The sequence below is a fragment of the Mesitornis unicolor genome, unplaced genomic scaffold (genome assembly GCF_000695765.1).
Source record: "Mesitornis unicolor isolate BGI_N332 unplaced genomic scaffold, ASM69576v1 scaffold34000, whole genome shotgun sequence".
Classification (NCBI taxonomy): Eukaryota; Metazoa; Chordata; class Aves; order Mesitornithiformes; family Mesitornithidae; genus Mesitornis; species Mesitornis unicolor.
Window position 1 is genome coordinate 1 of NW_010160870.1, and position 1722 is coordinate 1722.

At 65.2% G+C, this 1722-nt stretch overlaps 1 protein-coding gene across 1 annotated transcript in view; it reads right to left on the reverse strand.

The window, feature by feature from the left end:
* Positions 1 to 349: 349 nt before the first annotated feature.
* The window catches only part of LOC104545997 (SEC14-like protein 2), a gene marked incomplete at its 5' end in the record, with an annotated part of 2836 nt that continues 1463 nt past the window's right edge, over positions 350 to 1722 (reverse strand). Inside the window, 6 exons of the mRNA XM_010191275.1 lie at positions 350 to 501; positions 589 to 758; positions 857 to 996; positions 1077 to 1183; positions 1354 to 1437; positions 1515 to 1575. Of these exons, the coding sequence (XP_010189577.1) occupies positions 350 to 501; positions 589 to 758; positions 857 to 996; positions 1077 to 1183; positions 1354 to 1437; positions 1515 to 1575 (714 nt within the window). The remainder of the gene's footprint in view (positions 502 to 588; positions 759 to 856; positions 997 to 1076; positions 1184 to 1353; positions 1438 to 1514; positions 1576 to 1722) is intronic.

Sequence of the window (1722 nt, forward strand, 5' to 3'; positions counted from 1 at the left end):
GGCTGAGGAGGCAGCAAGGAGCAGTTGTGAGGCTGGGGGACAAAAACCAGAGGAGGCCCAACTCAGTCCATCCCTTTACTCCCCCCCACCCCACGCAGCAGCGGGTGGGCGCGGGCCCCACATAAGGCACAGAGAGGGGGACCCCGGGTGCTGTGGCACTCTCCAGCCCCGCTCAGGCCCCGCCTCGGTCCGTGAGCTCTGGGGGCTCAGCCCCCTTCCTCCATCCTCCTGGCCGCCGCTCTGCGGCAAGGGAGGATCACCCAGCCATCCTTGGGGCATGGTGCAGCCGCCTGCCCCGCTGTGGGACCTCAGGGTCCTCTGCAGTGTAGGGGAGGACCTGGGGACATCACTAGGGGCTGTGGTTGAGGGTCACCTCGCTGAGCTTGTCCCCCAGCTTCTGGATCTGCTGGGTGGAGGCGGTGTCAGGCAGCAGCACCTCCACGGTGTAGCTCACCTTCTTGGCGTGGAGGTAGCTGTAGGTGTTGTCGAAGCGCAGGACGTCTGCGAGAAGACGGCGGGGGGTGTCAGGGACACGGGGAGCAGCGGGGGGAGTCCCCCCAGCACCCCAGGGAAGGGGGACGTGCTCACAGATGCCGGGCGTGGAGCAGGTGAGGGAGCCGTCCTCGGGCACCATGTGGGAGTTGTAGCGTTGGTTGGGGTAGACCTCGGTCATCTCACCCGCCCGCTGCCGCTCGCCGACCTTGGTCTTCAGGTACACCCCGAAACCCACGTCGGCCCCCTCCGACCTGAACTGCCACCTGTGCCACAAAGAGCCAGCAGGGTTGGGGACACCCATCATTTGTCTGTCTGTGTGTGTGCGTGTCCCCTTCCCCGTGGCACGGAGCCCCCTCCTCACCTGAGGACGCAGCCGGGGAAGAGGATCTCGTACTCGACCTGGTGGGACGAGCCGCGGTTCACCACCACCGTGTGCTCGTACTGCTGCGTCAGCTGGTCCCGCACGTAGTAGTGCTGGGGCACGTCTCCCCCGTAGTTGATCTGGAAGGGGATGGAGATGGACATGGGTATGGGGGCACCACCTGTGCACCCCCAAGAAAGCTGAGGGGGACTTCTCCTACCTTGCTCGGGCACTTGGGGTCCCCATCCGGGTCCGTCAGGGTGCCCCCGTACTCCACTGGGATCTGATCCGGGTCAATGTACTTCTGCAGGACCTCCTTCCAGTTGGCTGGTGGGGGGGAGGGCAGCTGGGTTTGGGGGTGCTGTGACCCTTGTGGGGAGCCCGAGCTCAGCCGGGGACCCCCTCGAGGGCTGGGGTTTCACCCCTGGGTGGGATGAAAGTGGAGGGGGACGTGGGACCCCACTTTTGGACACCCCGGGGAGCGGGACAGGACTCACATCCCAGGACCACGACCTTCTTGCGGGTGTCCTCGCTCAGGAAGTGCTTGACGAGGTTGTAGGCCACGGGGAAGATCTTGGGAGCTGGAGGGTAGGTGGGGGGTGTTAGGGTGGGGGTCAGTACCCAGGTGGGGGGAGTGGGACCTCGGGGCTGAACTCACCCTTCACAACAAACAGGCGCTTGAGGCACTCGGGGTAATTCTCCTCAAACATGGACAGGAGCTGTGGGACAGGGAGAGCTTCAGACCATCCTCCTGCCCCACGTACCCACTAGGGCATCGGGGGAGCACGGTGGGGTGCAGGCCAGGACCCTCGCCCCAAAACAGTGAAGGGGTTACAGGGCACCAGCAGGGACCTGCTCTTACACCA